The sequence below is a fragment of the Ischnura elegans genome, chromosome 4 (assembly GCF_921293095.1).
Source record: "Ischnura elegans chromosome 4, ioIscEleg1.1, whole genome shotgun sequence".
Taxonomy (NCBI): Eukaryota; Metazoa; Arthropoda; class Insecta; order Odonata; family Coenagrionidae; genus Ischnura; species Ischnura elegans.
The window spans coordinates 11,845,064-11,864,562 of NC_060249.1; the positions used below are offsets into that span (position 1 = coordinate 11,845,064).

Genomic DNA, 19,499 nt, shown 5'->3' on the forward strand with positions numbered 1-19,499 from the left:
TAAATAAAACAATTAAAGGCATAGACCATCAGGGAATACTTGTGTATAATAAATTGCCAAGCTATGTAAAAAATATCAAAAGTTCCTTTAAATTTAAATGTGCCGTGAAAAAACTACTTTTAAGGAAATTATTCTATAGTGTGGATGACTTTTTAATGTAAAAATATTTAAGTGTGTAATTGAAATGTGTTCCCAAAAAAAAAAAAAAAAAAAAAATTTTTGTAAACTGTATGTATTTATATATTTTTTATACTGTTTTGTTATTTGAGCATTGTTTTTCCATTCATATTGTGTAATACATGTAACATCCTTGACAAAGCCATGCATAATGCAAATGCTTACGGTGACTTAATAAATCAATCAATCAATCACAACATATGTAACAAGTTTTTACCATTTTTTATAATGTGGCCATGCAAAATTTTAAGAACAATCCCCATACTTTAATTAAGAGCCACAGATACAAGGGACTTTTTTTTTCAACCTCTGATGGGTCATGAACAGAAGACAAAGTGATTGATTAAAAATTATTTCATTGCTAAATGTTGAGCACACTTGTGGTGTCCTTCCGACATAATCGCCTCAGCAATTTAGGAATTGGTTGTGCCTGTGGTCAAGCTTTAATATATGTACTTTCTTCATGGAATGTTGCCGCCAATGACATCCAATTAATTACGCCTTTGTACTGAAGCTCATCGCCCATTTGAAAATGCTTGCCATCTAGCCACATATTCATTTCAGTGTAAAGATGGAAGTCTAACTAACACTAGGCCAGCATTGCATGGCGGGTGATCGAAAATGACCCACTGAAATTGCTCAATGAGCAGTTGGACTGCTATAGCGTTGTGATGACAGGCGTTGTCATGGATTAGCACTTCCAGAAGTCAGCATGTCTCTTCTTTTGTTTTGAATGCTAATAGGCATTATGTTTCACACTCTAGCCACATTACATTAAAGAAAAATTCTCTTTTATCGACATAAAGGTCAAGACATGTCAATGCTGAAGCCATTCGGCGAGTTTTATGGCTGTCTCTACAGTGCACACTTGGCGGGAGAATCGATTGAGGCAGTGTAGTTAATGAGATTGCAGCTAACCTTAAACTGACAACTTACAGAAAGAAAGGACTTGAGCGTGTGGTGCAGAGTATGCGCAATTGCCCTACCTGTGCAGTACCCGCCTGTCGCTTGTATTGTGTTTTTGCTAAGCCATTGCAGGTTGAAGGAAAAACCTCCCTCGTACCATTAAAAGGGCTAGACACAAATTTTTAAGGGGGGTCAGGGGGTGCTACAAGCATTTCCAGAACACCTCCCAGCAAACTCTCCTGACTATGTGCCAACTAAAGGGAAGAAAAGTTGGGAAAGAGAAAAGAGAAGAAAACATTTCGAGTCTCACCTGGCACTCATACGTCCCGTTGTCTCTCTTCTGAACGTATTTTATTTGTAGTGTCCAATCATCAGAGCCCTCTGCATGTAGCACCTGGAACCTCTCATCGTTGGTGTACGTGAAGAGGCCAGAGGTTAGGATGTGCCAGTCCCGACGCCGCACCCATGATATCTGGAATAGACCAAACGCCCGTCTGGTTTCTCCGCTGGGAAAATCATATCCCTCCTTGGTAGAGGGCGATTTCAACATATGTTTACACCATCATCAACTGGGGTGGCTTCATCTCCAGTTATGAATGTTATTCAATTAAACAAGCTCAAAAAAGCCTAAATGTTTATCAATTTCCTCACATTCATTTCCAGTGCTGTTCTGAGGAGCAGAGAGAAAATATGGGGTCGAGCATTGGCCTCAAACTCAACGGCTGCAAATGCCTAGGGTCAATGATTACCACTCTTATGAGAGAATATTTGATCATGGTTACTACCACAGTACTCTTCATGATGACCAGAATATAACAGCTCGTGAGGCTAAAAGATGGCCAAGTAATCAATTTTATGTCAATAATTGACTCAAGGTTAATTTCCAATAACATAAAAAATTTGAAATTTTGGAGATACGCAAATGGAAAATCATAAAAAGTTTGTCTGATGCTGGCCACATGAGAGAAGATGCCCATTTGAGAAGCACACATTCTCCAAATCTAGTTTTTACGCAGCTGTGTCTACTATTCTAGAATAGAGGAAATACATATGCCAGAAACCTTCATGGGAATGCACTTGACAACTTCCCAATGCTTCATGGTGATATTATTATGAATGGTGCAGAAATGTATGAAAGACAAATGGGCAGGCATTTATTTATACATATATAAATCTTTCTTGTAAATAAGTATAGGAGGAGGATGAACAATGGACATTTTATTCTTAAGTAAACAAGAGGGCACGGGTTTGAGTCCCGCCTTAGTTTCCCTTATCCATGGCATGGTAGTCTGAGAATGTTTAGTTGTTCAATTTGTTGAATACTCTGGCACAAAATGGTTCATATGAGTTGTATTCGGTGGTTTGGGAATAAAATAAAAATAAAGTAAAATAAATATAGGGTACCTCTGTGAGTTAATGGTGCTAATTGTGTTATCCACTTGGAAGCAAATGAAATACTTTGTGCCTTTAGGTGATGAAATAATTCAAACATAAATGATCCATGCAGGTGAGAAATGTCAATGAACTAGAGCACCACTAATACCAATATAGTGAGAACAAGTACCATAAATTCTCAAAGATAATGCCTTCATTAAACATGGGTTTCTTGAAATATTTTCTAAGTAATTTGATGCATGTTATACATAAGGAAAGAGTGTATATTATGCACAAGAATTTCCTTGAGGGTACTTCATAAAAATATTTTAAAGCATATTTATCCCTCGTGGAGAGGAACCTAGAATATGACCAGGACATATATGCCTGTTTCGTGGATTTTGAAAAAGCGTTTGATAGGGTGAACTGGGTAAAGTTAATGGAAATTCTCAAGAGAATAGGTGTAGATTGGAAGGATAGACGACTGATTTGTAAACTGTATATGGCCCAGACTGCTCAAGTGAGGGTAGCGGACGGAGAATCTGGGTGGGCAAGCATTGGCCGAGGTATGAGGCAAGGCTGTCTTCTATCACCGCTGCTTTTTAATGTATATGCTGAGGAGATGGTAAGAGAAGCGTGGGAAGAGTTGGAAGCTGGAGTGAAAGTGGGAGGAATGACGTTGAAATCGGTAAGGTTCGTGGATGATCAGGTGCTGATTAGCCAGTCAGCGAGGGGATTATAGGCTCTGGTGGGTGCGTTAGATGAGCGGTATGAGGAGTATGGGATGAGGATTAATCACAAGAAGACTAAGGTAATGCGGTTTTGTAAAGCATCACGAGCGGGGAATGTGAGACTCAAGATAAAAGTACGTGAGGAAAAATTGAGCATGTAGACCAATTTAACTATTAGGGCAGCACATTAGAGGGAAACGGACACAGTAGTAAGGACATCAGGAAGCGAATTGCACTAGCAAAGGAGGCGTTCATGAACAGGAAGGAGCTTATGAGAGGATCGTTATGTAAGAGTTTAAAGAAAAGGTTAGAGAAGAGTTTGATCGGGAGTTTAGCTCTCTACGGTGCGGAAACGTGGACACTGGGGAAAGAAAATTAGAGAAGATTCAAAGCATTCGAGATGTGGGTATGGAGAAGAATGGAGAAGGTGAAATGGATAATGAGAAAAAGGAAAAAGGAAGTGCTGGATATGGTTGGCAAAGAGAGGCAGCTTTTAGATGAGATACGGAGGAGACAGAAGTTATGGATGGGAGGAGTACTTAGTGGGGAGGGGAAGTTGAAAATGGTGTTAGAGGGTAGAATGTCAGGGAAACGAGGGGGGGAAGGAAAAGAATAGGATTTTTAGATAGATTGAAAGGGATTAGGCCTTACAGTGACTTGAAGAAGGCAGCACTGGAAGGAAAGGGAGGCTCCCAGATCAATTCTTTAATACTCTATGGAAACATACCTTAATCGGTAGAATACTATAATAATAATAAATAAGGGAAATGATGATATTGCTAGATATTGAATTTAAATGGCTACATATAAGAATATGATTTTCAGTAGGCAGTCAAAGTCCTGTGGTGTCCTGCAAGTTATGCATGAGTGGGCATTACGCTTGGGAACGAAGGGTGTGTTGAATACAAATGAATACCACATCAATACCAGTGATTTCCACTCATCAGTATGACCTATTGAACCCATTTCTTCCATAAACCTTCTTCTGATATAGAAATGATGGTAAATATCCTGCCAATGTATTACCTATTTTAGGAAAAACCTCTCTCCGTTGTGACTTAATGGTGATCCCCCCTTAAGCCCGTATTACACTTTCCAATTTATTGACCAGTAAATCCACGCGCAATATTGTTTAAAATATTGGGTGTTTTGCACTGTATGACAGGAATCAATATTTGCACCAATAGTGGCCGAAACAGTCTTCTAATGTCACGCTAGAGAATGCCATCGTATTTCGATGATTTTACTTTGAATAAGCATTCGTGTGATTTGTACGCTCAAATCAATAGTGAAACAATTTCTTTCGTCCACATTTTAGAAACTTCGAGCGAATTTTCAGAAAAAAAACAATGATTTCGATGATTTTACAGCCAAACCTGATGTTTGGCAAAGAGCTTTTGTTTTTGCCACTAGGAGTCAACATAACTGACTTCTAGTTGGAGATTGGCCGCGAGAATGTAGAACCTGTTCTAAATTCCAAATTGGGCACAAAATTGTGTGCAGTATTGTGAAAAGGATATTGGACTACAAATTGGTGTGTGTCAGTTGGACCACAATCCAAATATCCATTATATTGGCCAAGAAATTGAGTAAAGCCATACCTTAGGATAACCTGAAGCCATGGTGAATAATTGGGTACTACACTTAGGTAACTTGTCAAAATACTTATCTCTTTTCACAGAGATTTCAAAACTTGAAGCCATGGGTTTTATATGTTCCAGAGCTTGCACATGAGTTTGAAAGTTAGAGATTAAGCAAAATCTGGCCATATTGGTTGAGATGATGAGAAAGGTGGGAGAGAGTAATTCCATATTCCTTTCCATCAATTTTTACAACGCTATTTTACAGCTTAGTGAGTACTCTGGTAATTCTTTTCTCCAAGGTATCACCAATATTCCTTTTAACCTAGTTGGCAAGTATAGTTAAATTTCCAAGAAATTTTGGGGGGTAGCTCCTGCAATAAACTTCACTAGTCATTGGACAAAGCCCAAAAAATTGCCTATAGAAATTACTATCCCAAATGCGAACAGAGGGCCCATGCTTCAAGAACATTTCCTCTTTGCATTTCACTTACTCTGACTTGTTCTCACCATGAATTTATGATACCCACAACTATACACGGCCTGACTAGTAAGGCAAATCGTTATTTTTAACATGATAGATAATGGAAATTGGAATCCAAAATTTTAAATCTCTTTTCATTAGTTCCTATGAGCATCTATACACTATTTTCAATGACTGCAAAGCAAAGTATTGGATCAAGTTTCTCATGAAATATCCAATGACAAAAAAATCCAAAAACCAAGTAAATTTGAAAAATCGCATTTATGAAACAGTCAGTTTTTGATTGACAAGGCAATCTACTCAGGATGGAACTCTTAGCCCAGCCTTATGCATATGAGCACCCAATTCCATTTAATGCTTACAGCTTTACTTATTGCTGGTGGAACCACAAAATAAGAAATGAAAATGTACTATAGTACGTATACGTACTTTCAACACTGATATTGTAGTTCTGACCATGGTTTCCAAAATAACTTATCATAAAAGTTTGGTCAGCCAGTGCTGTTTGTTTTGCCAGGGAATATTTATTGGTATAACTTATTCATTCTTAGCAACATTATCAAATTTTGATATCCAAGGTTATTTTTGACAACAACTTTTTATCATTTGTATCATTACCAAATTTTAGTACGTGAAGTGATGCTTAAACATTGATGACATAAAATTTGTAAGTATTTGATATAAAAATTACATTCAATTCTGAGTGGGTAGACGTACCTACAGGAAAAATTAAATTTGCCTTACTTTTGCCTGGCAGTACCTCCGTAAATATATTTCGTAGGTTATTTATATTTTTATATATGATAGATATATATGACGGTAATATATCTACTGTAATAGATTTGAGGGGATTGATACGCACTTCGGCCCCACTCACCGTCCGCTCGCCTAGGTTGCGCACGCGACAGTGCAGGAAAGCCGTGCCGCCCAGCTGGACCGTCACGTTGGACACGGTGTTGTTGTCGAAGGCCGGCTCCGTCAGCCGCTGGAACTCCTCGAAGTTGGAGAACCAGAGTTGCTTGGGTTGCTGGGCGACGAGCGTGGGGCCCACCGCGTCGGCCCCGCGGAACACGACGCCCGCCGTGGGCCCCAGGGCCTGGTCCCCTTGGTAAGACTCCTCTATCTCGCCCTCAGCCTCCTCCTCGTCCACCCTGCCCCCTAGCGAGGAAGAGGAGGACTCTTTGGTGGGCCCAGCGGCGCTGGACGCCGCGGCAGCAGAGGCGGCTACGGCGGCCGTCGCCGCCATCGACAGCTGCTCCACTTCGTCGGAGAGAGCGGCGTCTTCGAGGGTGCGGATCCGCGGAGGCGTCTCCCCCGCGTAACCGGCCGTCGGCCCGTGGCGAAGCAGCCACGTGGTCGGCTCAACCCGCGACCGCGAACCTGCGAACGCAACAAACAAAACAAAAACAACGTCAGCAACAATAGGGGATAAACGGAGAGGGTTTACAACAGAAAAGTCGCCATTCGCGACGCTCACGGCAGAACGATCCGATTTTCTTAAAACCTAGGAATATTAACAGGAGCGTGCATAAAAATATAGGCAAAATTTATTCAGCAATTTCGGAGAGAAATTTAGCTTACGCGATATGGAAAATATCCTTCGTTTACTGTGATATAATGTGAATATGATAATAGAGAAGAAGACAGGTAAAAGCTTGGAAGAGATGGTGATTTAGAGTCATTATTTCCTCGCACTATCAGCGACAGCAACGGTTTCTTGATCAATAAACCATTGGCGTTATTCCTTAGGACAAGTCATGGATTGTTATTATTTTTCCATTGACATATTTTTTCATCTTACAGCATTATCCCTTATTATTTCTCTTAGTTCAGCGTATTATTTTATAGCATTTTTCGATCAAGGATTCTTAGCGGAACCTTCTTTGAATTGTTCTAAACTTGCATGGAAATACTACGTTTATTACCAATGGCATGTTTTGTCTCTCTATGTGAGTGTATTGGCGTTGTATTATTGCGTTGCATGGAGCAATGCACGCTAGGTGGGAGCTGATACCGCCTGCGTCAATAATGTGCACGTGTTTTTTTTTGTTATTGTACGTGTTTTTTGTGAACGTGTGTAGTGCATGATGGGATCCTGTTTTACCCTGGAGGTGGGTCGCATGGTATTTTGTAGATGCAGATAATTCACGGGAATATAAGCTGTAATTAGAGATGTTTTCCCAAAGTAGTATTCGAAATAATATTACTATTGTAAATACTCTATATATAGCAATTAGATTGAATGGATCGTTTTGAACTCATCGATATGCTGCGGAAACCTTTTAAAACTGTTTCAAATGCACCTGAATAGACAGCATTTATCAATCTCCTACGGGACCAATTGCGGCCACCTTCATATAGTCCCATGTACCCTTAACCGCTACGACATACAAGCTGTGAAAGTAATGTAATTGATATTTTCTCCTATTGGTCCGTGCACTACCCCAAGTGCAAGAAATGGCGGGGGGAGTGTTAGCTACCTAAATGGCTGTTACCTCAAAATTAAGGAAGTATAAGAATCATTGTTTTCGCATACCCTTATTCAGTGATTGTGTCGCCGCTCAATATACAGAGAACCTTAAAGCAAAGCTAGTCAATCAAACTTTGTTCAAAACTCAAAACAGCCCTTGACTGAAGCTTAAAATATTATTCAAGAGGCTACTAGGTAGCCCATCATTTCTTGATGGAAAGTTTTCAGATAGAATAAACAATTTTACGAAGGCCGTTCCACAAGTTTAACGCGCGATAACGTGACTGGTGTTGGAGCTTTGAATATTGACAGACGAGCGAGTGTTCGGTGGCTAGTGGACGAGCCAAACATCTCCAATTGGACCACCTTTATCATCAATACTGATTTTTTTGACGCTTAACCGAACAAGGCACATGTCCATTTCCACGTAGACGCTTCATCAGAACAGCATGCCGTTCCAAACTTCTCTGTTCATCCGTGAGTTATTAGCTAAGAAAAAATAGTCAAAGCTGCCGCTGCCACCGTAAAGTTCCGACATGGTATTGTCAGAATTTTTCCTGTATTCACGCATCAAAATCATGACGAAGGCGCACCGTTTTGATACCATTGCGGAAATATAAAAGGCGATCACTAGTGCGTTACGGCATATTCCAGTCACCTCCTTCCAGAAAGCGTACCGGGAATAGAGGAATCGCTGGCTGAGGTGTAGCACCTACACTGTAGGTATCACAGCTCAAGGCAATATTAATTTGAAGTAGATAGTACGATTTAGACTAGAATAATTTGTTGTACAGACTAAAATGCATAAGTTTTTCATCACACTCTGTATCTTCCATTGGAAAACTTGTGTTGAGACGTGCTTACTAAAAGGCGAACTCTACTTAAAAAACGACGTGTATTCTAGAAGATATTAGGTATCTGGGCTGGGGTGACTCCATTCGTCTCCTCCTTTCACTTCTGTTTCACAAGACAAGTATTATACTACCTGAGCGCTCCATGAAGGCTTCAACCTAAATGCATCGCAAACATTGCAATAGGGTAGTTTCCTTCACCCAAGAAAGCGAAAGGCGTTGATTGCGATTCGTTACCCACTATTAGTGTTTTCATAATATACAAATTATTTGGTTTTACAAATCCCAGTGTAGACGAATGTTAATGGTCAATTTTATCCTCATTTGAAAAAGGCCAGATTGGCGCCCATACGATGCCACTCCACGTGACGTCACAGGGACCTAGTTTCTATACGAGTGGATAGGAGTTATACATCGTCTGAGATGACCAATGCATGCATGAGACACATAGCTCAGGGAAACATGTCTTAATAATCACCTATTAAAACTGCCTATGGTCGGAAAGTTTCCTTCGTTTGATAAGGTATTAATAATAGTTTTTTAAGCCAAGCGCTACCAGCTAGCAAGGTAATGTGCTACCTGCCAGCATCCTGCGTCGTATCAGTGCTCAAAGCCTCGCCCCAAGGTTACCTCACTTGGCGGCAGCGGGAACCAGAACGACGTCAGACGGGGTTTTCCCATCATTCCTACTTAGCCGTCGCGTTTTCGCGCGCTTGAAAATGTTCACTTTTTATTTAATTGCGAAAAATAGATATCGTCATTTAAAAACCTAAAAGCGTGAAATACGTACTCCAGGAGTAATAATCTTTCGATTTAGGCAATAAAAAAATAAAATTAAACCACCCTATTACATCAACTCTCAACTGTAGAAAGAGTGACTTCAACTTGAATAAGCAATGACAAGGAAAAAATTGATGACGACGGCCGTTCAGCGGATTGTTAAAGTCTGTGAACCAACGACAGCAAGTTGCCATGGATATCACCATATATTGGCGGATTTAGGGAGGGGGGGCACGTGCCCAACCCCCGGACGCTCACTAAATAGATAAAATTTTTAATACGGTTATAATACGTTCGTATTGTTGTTTGGATTATGGAGCCTCGATCATTTAATGTCATATTAATAACTTCCTTATTAAAATGAAGAGAATATTTCGCACAGTAATTGTATGTTTTTGTTAATCTCAAGAACGAGAAGGCCGTTTGCTAAGAAATCCAATGGCGAGATAAAACAAATGGGTCAATTTTCACTTAATGCTTTCAGATAGGCCGAACATTTTTGTTTGGGGAAAAATAAACAGTTGGCTAGTGATCTTTGAAGCCACAAATTTACCAGTCCGACAAAACCTGAGGAAAATATAATTGCCTGGCACGCCATTCGACTTGAATAACCTCTAAAGTCAGGGATGCATTCAACCTCGGTGCACGAAATTAAACTCAGAAACACTAGAGTCATCGCAAAACGAAAAAAATAATCAAAGCCAGTCTTATCTGTGTTGCGTTGGAAAGAGGGAAATGCAAAGACATCTCCAATATTCGGGCTTTAAAATACGTCTCCACAAATGGGATCCTGCCCTGATATGCGATGAAGGGAAAAGTCTTTAGCTGTTTTTTGCCAACGTCTTCCCTAACATGAACCATTAAATACTGTCCACTGGAAATTATTTCCTCAAAATAATTGATAAACAACGTCCGCAATACGTCGTCAGGCAGCAACCAAATGAGAACGCGGGGTTCACAGCAAACATCTATGCTCAGCTAGTATAAATGAGCCATGATAAAGTAATTGCTAGAAAAATCGGTTACATCTACAAAGCACTGCCCAGAGAAAGTGAACGGAAAAGGAGAGAGAAACTCGAAATTTTCCCTGCAATGATAAATATGATGAAAACTAATAATTATAACGGATGGCCGTTTCCATCATGACCACAAACAAAAGGTGAGATACTGCTACTAAGTAACCTTTTAGAACAAGAGTAAGATCACCTAAGTCAGAAGCGCACAATATATCAAGTTTCCACATAAACGGTAAAATAAGAGAGATGTTTTGTCGAACCAATAGGAAGAGGAATACGTTAATTCCCTGAACAGTTAAGGATTAATAAATGCAAGGCGGTAGTGAACAGTCAGACAGATGATGGTTGATTTACAATTGAAAGAAGATGATGTTGAGAGAACGACACTGAACGGTAAACAATGAAATCACAATTTCCGCATACCGCGCACGGGGCCAGGCAATGCGAAGTCAGCCATGAACATATGCAACACCTATTTGTTGTATGGTCCTTGTATTAAAATACCTGAGAATCTGCGAAAAATTTCGATAAGCATTTGACGAACTACTAGCTATGAGGTGCAGTAAAGTTTTCTCGAGTTTCGTACCGGGTCAGGTCCTCCAGAAATGGTAATGCAATTGTTCGCCGGTAAAAAGCCAAATATCATACAGCTATGAGGTGTTAAAAAATCGTACAGGATCTATCACTCATCTTAGGAAGTACACAAATTAAACCTTAAAGTTAAGTTTTAAGTAAACTTCCTCACCGTATCATTTAATTGATTACTCTCATGATCCTAATCAGTACTCCAAATTACTAACCGTGTATTTCACTTATTTTTCATTTTATTTTTGGCTAATTCCGTGAGATTCCGCCTTCTCTGCAATGGGACGAATTTTCAAACATTGCCGTCATGTACCTCAATTGCGGTAATCAACCCGTACGTCTTCCGCCGCAAACGACGGAAATTCCCAAGGGCCGTTTACACCGTTTCACGAGGATGCGAAACGATGCGTTAGTCCTATAGCAAGAGGCCTCTCGCCTCCTTATCGCTCGCGCTCACAAAGGAGAAAAGAATCTCGAGTGTGGGGGAGGGGGCTATAGGGGGAGCAACCCTCCTCCCCCTTGCTGTCGTCATCTGGAAGAGAAGGGAGCGCTGGATGCGGCGAAAGGCAATCCCGCGAAATGAGGAAATAAAGAAGGCCCTCTCTTGCGGAGGGAGGCCATCTTGGTTTGCAGGGACAACAAAAGGCTTCTTCTATCCCGTCCCCGCCATTACTCCGAGGTAAGAATGCCACCGAAAAAACAATGGAAGGTCGTCGGGCGACACTCGGCGCAATCAGCATAGCGAGGTCGCTGGTATTCGCGTGCATGGGCGCTTATTTGGGATAAAATATACGTCCTCTTTATCTTTTGCTCTGCTTTGCAAGGGAGTCGCAATCGACAAAGGTATATGCTGGCAATCTCGCTTTCGGCGCCATTTTAGAAACACCACTATTTAGATAATTAGGCCTTGAGCTGGTTTCACAGAATCATCTTTCGAATTATCAATTGTTAAACGCCGCACCTGGCATTCCTGTGAGTAACACTCCAGCTGAACTGAAGCAGTTGAAAGCTATTAATGAAGTTTATGCGCTAAAATTGTTAAGTAGGTGGCCCAAACCACGAATAATACAAAAAAGTATTCTCCAGTAGGCCACTAAATGTGTTTTCACCCACCACGCATTTATAGAGTTTACTAGAGTCGCCACTGGCATAGCCAGCGGAAGAATATTATCACGAATTTCACGAAGAGAAAAGCTATAATTAGGGCAGTTACCCGAAATTTATTTTCGTAGTGATATAAGCCATCGCATTCATTACTTTTTAACGCAATACCTCGCGAGTTTAACAAAATGCACCTTTAACAAAAAATGGGAATAAATGGATCACTTTTTGCTCACATCCATATATTTTTGAAAACCGATTTAAGCGCGCTCTAATTGGCAATATAAATCAGGGTTCTACGGGATGGGCCGGAGTCTCCCGCATGCAGACCCCCTGTTATAGGTGTTTATTCATGTTTTCGCACTGATCATCACCTCTGCTTTCGGAGTCATCCCACCAGATGTCGCCATGAGTGGGGGTGGGGGAGGAGGTCAGAGGGTAGGAGAAAGGACAATGGGGTCGACCGAGGCGACATCTCCTCGGCGGTGGCCTGGTGCGAAAACATGAACGCCCCGCGGAACATTCTGAATCGGCGTATTACGGGGCCAGGGAAAGCAGCAGCTCAGACATTTAACGGTCTATAAAATCCCCTCGGTTAAAGTCTGCGTGAAAATTCCGGGGCCGTTCTCATTATCGCCGGGTGTTAGCCGCTGCGAAAGGGGAAAGGGGTGGGTCACGGACGGGGGGGAGGGGGGTGCGGGGGAGACTAAAGTTCCAATCACCTCTAGCGTCGATTGTCGAATGAACCAGTCACTGGCGGCAGGACCATCGCCTTTGTTTCGGTTTTGAACTCGGGAGAGGGAATTTTCAAACAAGGCAAGCTCGTAGAATTTCCGTGGGCGGTTAAAGTCAGTGCAGTGCTAGAAATAATCTCCAGAAAATGAGTTAAGGGAAAACGGGACCTACCTCGTGGCTTAATTTATTGCGAATCTCAGATATAACGCCAATAACAAGAGGAAATAAAAACAAGACCGATTTTTGGCTTCTGCGCATGTCACCAAGATTGAAAAGGTAATATCTTTAGTGTTGAGTTTGAAGGGTGAAATAATTGGCTGACCTCGAATCGCTGACCATTAGCGTTTGTTTTTTATTTCTATGAGAAATTATATACGATCCGGAAAATGATAGATCAACGCTAGAGCAGAAAATGTAAAGAGATCAATGTAGATAAATAATAGATCGAATAATACAGATCAAATGGGAGAGAATACGGTTCGAACATTTTAAAAGAATGTTTAATGAGGAAGAATGAGGAGCTTGCTCAAGACCACAGATACATGGACTGACGTAAGAGCTTGAAATAAGAGTCATACTGTGTTGCCAAGTCGAAATTTTTAGTTCATCTCTCGGATGAGTCTAAAGCATAGGTATCGTTAGTAACACATGCGTAACAAGTGGAGTAGAGAGTTAATAATTGCAAGTAGACGTCTCATTACTGCGAAGAGGAGAGATAATCCCTTCCAGAGTCTAGTGTAGTAAACCCTACCTTTTGCATTTCTAATATGGGGCGGGAACGCCGCGCGAGAAGAAAATGCAAATGTTAAAATATAAAAAAAATTGATTAATAAGGAGTCAGTTAATTTATTTTATAACAAAGTATAGATGTCTAGATTGCAAAGTAAAAGTGCCCGTAAGTAATGAGACGGAGCTATCGAGAAATATTTATTTAAAAAATTTAAAACATTAAAACATAAAAATAAAATGAAAGGGTAGTATTGAATGTTTCACATATTTTGTGTCACCGAAAAAGTTCAAGCTTCATAATAAACTGGAGTTCTTGGCTCTACGACAAATTCATGGAAAAATAGTTGGAATTTTTTTACTCAAGGCACGTTCTTTTGCAGAATTGCGGAAAAATTAAACTTCGCATGGAACGCACAAACAATAATTTACGCAAAACGGTAACAGGATATTAAGTTTTAAGTTAATGTAGACCCACATAGAAATTTTCATCAAAATCAGAGTCTCGGAGGGACAAACGTCGCCGTCGGTTAATTTGAGGCGTAGTGACCCAAATGACAAATCCATTGTAGGTACTGTCCACGATCTCACTTTCATTCGGACGTTTTACAAAGTTTCAGCAAAATCATCAAAACGTATGATTAATTTACACACACCTAAGCACACGTCAACCTTCTCCTGGCAAAATTACATACATTTCCCAACTTTCAGTGAAATGCTGATCAATGAAACGGCATCAGAGGCTATTGATCTCAGAAAACCGACCTCTTTTTTCATGCATAGAGGTTATAATAATAAGCATAATAATATATCTTCGTTTATTAATTTTGATAGGAATAGAGATACATAATGACTTCGTTATTTATTATTACAACATGCTCTTCCATCATGCATCGCACCAGGGCCTAAATACCTCTTGCGTCACTCACTCTGATACTGGCAGAATCAAATGTTTGCTGCACGAGTATTACAACAAAAGATCGCTAGTTGGACAATAAAGTTATAATCACCCATCGAACTTATAGGAGAGTTTGCACAACTCGCCACTAGTGGTAGAGCGATCGGAATGTTACAGAGAAAGTAGTAATAGTTTTGGATGTAAATCGAAATAAATATTTTTGAAGAATAGCGTGATTTCCTATTTTTTAAAGTCCCTAAATCAAAAGGTTATAACTTTTGGAATACGTATTTCACGCTTTTAGATTTTTAAACGACGATATCTATTTTTCGCGATTAAATGAAAAGTGAAAATTGTCTAGCGCAAGAAAACGCGACGGCAAAGTATAAATGCTGGGAAAACCCTCGGGTGACGTCATTCTGGTTCCGGCTATCGCCGTATGAGGCCACCTTGGTGCCAGGCTATGACCGCCGATACGATGCAGCCTACTAGCAGGTAGCGCTTGGCTTAAAAAAGGATTATTAATACCCTATCAAACGAAAGAAACTTTCCTACCTTAGGCAGTTTTAATAGGTGATTATTAAGGCATATTTCCAGGCGCTCTGTGCCTCATGCATGCATTGGTAATCTCAGACAATGTAGAACTTCTATTTACTCGTATAGAAACTAGGCCCCTGTGACGTCACGTGGAGTGGAATCGCATGGGCGCCAATCTGGCTTTTTTCAAATGAGGTTAAAATTGACCATTAACATTCGTCTAAACTGGGATTTCTAAAACCAAATAATTTTTATGTTATGAATACACTAATGGTGGGTGACGAATCGCAATCAATGCCTTTCCTTTTCTTTGATGGAGGAAACTACCCTATTAATATAATGTATGCACGGCTTTTCAACGCTGATTGCTAATATGTTCAGTTGTCTATTTTACCACTGTCATATTTTTCCTGCACTCATGTTCCATTTATTTCTGTCATGACACTCCCCTTCTCTCATTCCTGTTGTTTCCACTACTCCCTGTATCCCCTGTCTCCTATTCACTCTAGGTCTTCCTCTTTTCAGTTTTTTTTTTTCTGGAAGCCTCCGATTTAATTTTTACGTGGGCCATCTGGTGTCATCCATCCTATTAACATGACCAAACCAGCGTAGTTGCTTCCACTCTACCTCGCCAACTATATATTTTTCCAATTCCATCGTCTTCTTTATACTTAGTATCGTTTCTAATTTTATCGTGTCAACCCTCTCTGAAACTTCTCCTCGTCTAATCTCTCTCAGTCGTCAACAACCTATTTCCGTTTTTTTCCTTTATTTCCCATACCTCTATTCCACATGCGATCACACTTTCCTCCGACATAACCTTACTTTCGTTTTTCTGCCAATATTTTGGTCCCACAAAATAGAATTTACAAATTGCATGAAATTTTATCCCTTCGTAGTTCTGCTGTTGATCTTATGAGTACTACTACATCCGCATTATTCAATGTCACTCCTAAGTTCTTCGTGTGTATTAAGGACTGGTTACACGGTACATTATCCCGTACAAGTTAATTTATGCTTGCGTGAATGATTTTGGTGGACCGGAACGGAACATGTACGAATGCATGAACCAAATTAGAATATGTTCTATTTTCCGTTCATGCATTCGCACAAGTTGGGCGGTTAAACGGCGAATTTTGGCGTTCATTCTCGCGTTCGTACATTTAGACATTAAATCGTAAGTGTTTATGTATCGTGTAATCAGGCCTTAATACCTACTATTTGAGTGCCAATACTCTTTTTCAAATTTTGAGAATACATTTTGACCGTTCTGAACCCAACTTCTGATTACCCCGATTAAAACTCACCCGAAGTGACAACGCGAATGAAGCTTCCACAGGACGGACGTCTCCCCCGTTGCTTAGCCGTTATTTTCGCAGTCACCCGCATTGCCTCTCCCTCGTGTCGCTATGAGGCGCTCGCGTCGACACCCGAGGTGCGTTCACACCCCGCCCTGTGTTTGCGGACACACGAGGTGGCGCCACCTCCGTCCCACATATCACACGTCTAGTTTGCGCGCGGTCGCCATGTTCCCCGGCCCGAAAACAAACGAGCGCGTGGAGGCGTCGGCCCAATGAATGCAAAAAGGGCGCAGGCGGTGCATAATGAGAAGGAGCGGAAGGACGATTTGCATTGAACAGGACGCCACCACCACCTGACGGCAGCTATGCAAATTCACCCGGCGGAGCCAGAGACATCTCGCGTCGGATCCCGTAAAACGGTGGACCATTAGCACGTCATGACCCTTTTCCAGAGCCGCGCGTCCCGCGAAAGCTGGGCACAATTTTCTCTCTCTCCGGGTGGATTTAGGCCCAACAGACCTCGATCTCGATGAAACGAGCGCTCAGCATCCGGCTGCCTCAACCCCTGCAGGGTATGTCGGATTGGTACGAGTAGTAGGGGTAGTGTCAACTACTATCCCCATGTCTATATAGTGGATGGAGTAAACATAGAGGCGAACGATGAATTCAAACATCCTGCAACATTTTTTGTTGATAACCACCACTGAATTATCAAGTCATTCTTCTTGTTTAACTGTATGCCTGTCCCTCACCACTCGGTTCAGGATAAAAAAATATTTTTCAGCCCCATTTCAAGGGTATTCCGAACATGGGAAACGAGAAAACGTCGCAAAGAGCTAGATTAGGTTAGTAGAGTGTGGAAAACACCAGTGATCGAGTGTTGGACCAAACTGATATATACTTCTTGGAGTTTTGAGGGTTGAAGCACTGTAATGATAGAAAAACCAGTCGCCTATCCTCCTCCACATATCTGGCCTATTGCGACTCATTCGGTCCTCATATGTAAAGAACATAAATGTGGCGTGAAGCCTTGAATGGGAACTAGGGCTAAATTTCAGCAAATGCACGACAGTCCGTTTATTGTATAGGACGCCAAAGATCCCCATGCATATGCTCCATGGAGCTAACATAAAGGCGTCAGATGAACCAAAAAACTGGGAGAAACGACAACCTCCAACTCTTAAAACCTATCGTGAAAAACATACGTAAGAAGTACACCTGAGTACTTTAGTACACCACTGAAGAAGCTAGGATTCATTAAGCGTGCTCTGGGAGGGTGAAGGTAAATTCAGTTCGCGACTTTCGGAGTTCTCGCAAGCAAATAAGACTTGTCGACGGCATTAGGTCTGATATAGTCAAATTAACATTCGGTATCATACTAGGAAGCGTACTCGGCCCACCTTTTTTAATTGTCACTTATAAATAACATCTACTCACGAATTAGCAGTAAATTAACTTAATTTGCTGATTATCATGCATCAATCAAATGCAATTATCATGCAACGCGATATTAGCGAATACTGCGACTTCGAAATCATCTCATCGGACCTAAGAAACGTTTATGCGTGGAGCCAAGAAAGGGAAATGGAAGTAAATCCGACCTATTTTACGGCAGAGTATCAGCATAATTCAGCAGACATATCTTACCCAAGGTGTCCAACTTCTGTATGTGATATGGATGGAAATCACATAAAGGCAACAGACTAAGTCGAATATCTGAGCGCTATGTGAACTTCAAACCTTCCATGGGGAACACATTTGCGACCGAGCCATGAAGACGCTAGGATTCTTCGAGTGTGTTGTGCGCAGGTTTTCAGGTAAAAAAGTAAAAGAGAGATGACGCATCGTATGCGTCACTCCACGCCTTGATAACACAGCAAGTATATGACACTCAGATTAGAAAGATTTAATCTGTGAATGGGATAAAATAGAAAGGAAAGAGAAGCAATATATCGAAAACTGCTACCAAGGAACATTGAGCATTTTACAGCTTATAAATGAAGTGCGCTGGGGATATCTAGACTGGAAGGTTGCTTACTAGGCTTAAAGTGAATGAAATATAAAGAAAAGATATCTTTCAGTGTGACACGGAGAGCATTGTCTTCGAACTTCACATTGATTCCAAGTACAACAAAAACGATAAAATGCTTTACAAACGGATTGCCGAAAGACTTCGCTTTTCCCCGCGGACAATAATTGACTTAAACGCTTCGTGGGCTTAATAGGGCGGTTTCCGACTATTTTCTTACTGCCTAAATGGAAAGATTATTACTCCTGGAGTACGTATTTCACGCTTTTAGATTTTTAAACGACGATATCTATTTTTCGCAATTAAATGAAAAGTGAAAATTTTCAAGCGCGCGAAAGCGCGACGGCTAAGTATGAATGCTGGGGGAACTCCGTGATACGTCGTTCTGGTTCCCGCTGCCGCAAGTCAGGTGACCTTGAGGCGAGGCTTTGAGCGCTGATACGACGCAGGATGCTATCAGGTAGCAGAGTACCCTGCTAGCTGGTAGCAGAGTACCCTGCTAGCTGGTAGCGCTTGGCTTAAATAAGGATTATTAATACCTTATCAAACGAAGGAAACTTTCCGACCTTAGCCAGGTTGAATAGGTGATTATTAAGACGATGTTTCCCGGAGCTCTGTGCCTCATGCATGCATTGGTAATCTCAGACGATGTAAAACTCCTATCCACTCGTATAGAAACTATGTCCCTGTGACGTCACGTGTAGTGGCATCGCATGGGCGCCAATCTGGCATTTTTCAAATGAGGTTAAAATTGACTATTGCCATTCGTCTAAACTGGGAATTCTAAAACCAAATAATTTTGGCGTTCATTCTCGCGTTCATACATTTAGACATTAACCCGTAGGTGTTAATGTATCGTGTAACCAGGCATTAATACCTACTCTTTGAGTGCCAATACTCTTTTTCAAATTTTGAGAAACTATGTCCCTGTGACGTCACGTGGAGTGGCATCGCATGGGCGCCAATTTGGCCTTTTTCAAATAAGGATAAAATTGACCATTGCCATTCGTTGAAACCGGTATTTCTAAAACCAAATAATTTGTATATTGTGAATACGCTAATGGTGGGTAAGGAATCGCAATCAATGCACTTCGTTTTCTTTGATGAAGGAAACTACCCTATTGTGAAATCACTCCAATACGCATTTTTTTAACGGCAGTAATCCACCGCTGGAGGTGCTCATGGTGAACAACACCCTTACCATCGAAGAAAACTGTA

The 19,499-nt window shown here is 41.0% G+C and overlaps 1 protein-coding gene across 2 annotated transcripts in view; it reads right to left on the reverse strand.

The window, feature by feature from the left end:
• LOC124157065 (roundabout homolog 2-like) overlaps positions 1-19,499 on the reverse strand; it is an 83,542-nt gene that overhangs the window by 16,645 nt on the left and 47,398 nt on the right. The window contains exons 3-4 of one of the 2 annotated variants that reach the window (XM_046531538.1): positions 6,130-6,632; positions 1,394-1,555 (exon numbers count right to left, since the gene is read on the reverse strand). In XM_046531538.1, the coding sequence (XP_046387494.1) occupies positions 1,394-1,555; positions 6,130-6,632 (665 nt within the window). Of the gene's footprint in view, positions 1-1,393; positions 1,556-6,114; positions 6,633-19,499 lie in introns of both variants that reach the window. The other variant, XM_046531537.1, reaches the window with a different exon arrangement.